The sequence below is a fragment of the Chaetura pelagica genome, unplaced genomic scaffold (genome assembly GCF_000747805.2).
Source record: "Chaetura pelagica isolate M959 unplaced genomic scaffold, ChaPel_1.0 scaffold49, whole genome shotgun sequence".
Classification (NCBI taxonomy): domain Eukaryota; kingdom Metazoa; phylum Chordata; class Aves; order Apodiformes; family Apodidae; genus Chaetura; species Chaetura pelagica.
Window position 1 is genome coordinate 114,528 of NW_009970715.1, and position 827 is coordinate 115,354.

At 52.7% G+C, this 827-nt stretch overlaps 1 protein-coding gene across 1 annotated transcript in view; it reads right to left on the reverse strand.

The window, feature by feature from the left end:
* The window catches only part of STYXL1 (serine/threonine/tyrosine interacting-like 1), a 10,677-nt gene that overhangs the window by 9,399 nt on the left and 451 nt on the right, over positions 1-827 (reverse strand). The window contains exon 3 of the mRNA XM_010006039.1: positions 2-58. Within this exon, the coding sequence (XP_010004341.1) occupies positions 2-58 (57 nt within the window). The remainder of the gene's footprint in view (position 1; positions 59-827) is intronic.

Sequence of the window (827 nt, forward strand, 5' to 3'; positions counted from 1 at the left end):
AGTATTGGACATACCCCAGCTCCTCGGAATCTGGTACCAGATACTCCCCAGTAGGACTCTACCAAAATCAGAGAGGAATTCTGTCAGGAGCACAGCTCCACACTTTTCCTGTGACATCAACACCACTGGCAGCTTGCAAGTTACTAGTGTAAAGCTGCAGGGCAGGTTTGGGGCTGGATCTGTACTTGAAAGACCCCGCTGGAGCTGAGGAGTGACGCAAACTGCACCAGATTGCTTCATGAACCAGAACAGTGAGGGTGTCAACACTGTCCTCTGAGAGACAAGGCCACAGGATATTCCTTCTTGTGCAATCTTTTCCTAATACACAGCTCCTGTGTGCCAATCCTTTGGGCTACTGAAGCCACCCTTGCTTGCTTTGGGACAGAACACACCATCCAACCCCCAGTGGCAGCAATGGAAGATGGCAGGAACAGGCAGGGGAGGGGCTGGGATAATTCCTGTGGGTTTTCATAGAATTATGGAATGGTTTGGGTTGGAAGGGGCCTTAAAGATCATCTAGATCCAACCTCTGCATGGGTAGGGACACCTCCCACCAGCCCAGGTTGCTCCAAGCCCCATCCAACCTGCCCTTCAACACTGCCAGGGATGGGGCAGCCACAGCTTCCCTGGGCAACCTGGGCCAGGGTCTCACCACCCTCACTCTGAATAATTTCTTCCTGATGTCTAACCTGGATCTCCCCTCTTCCAGTTTTAATCCATTCCCCTTCATCCCATCACTACACCCCCTGGTAAAAAGTCCCTCCCCAACTTTCCTGTAGCCCCTTCAGGTAGTGGGAGGTGCTCCAAGGTCTCCCCAGAGCCTTCTG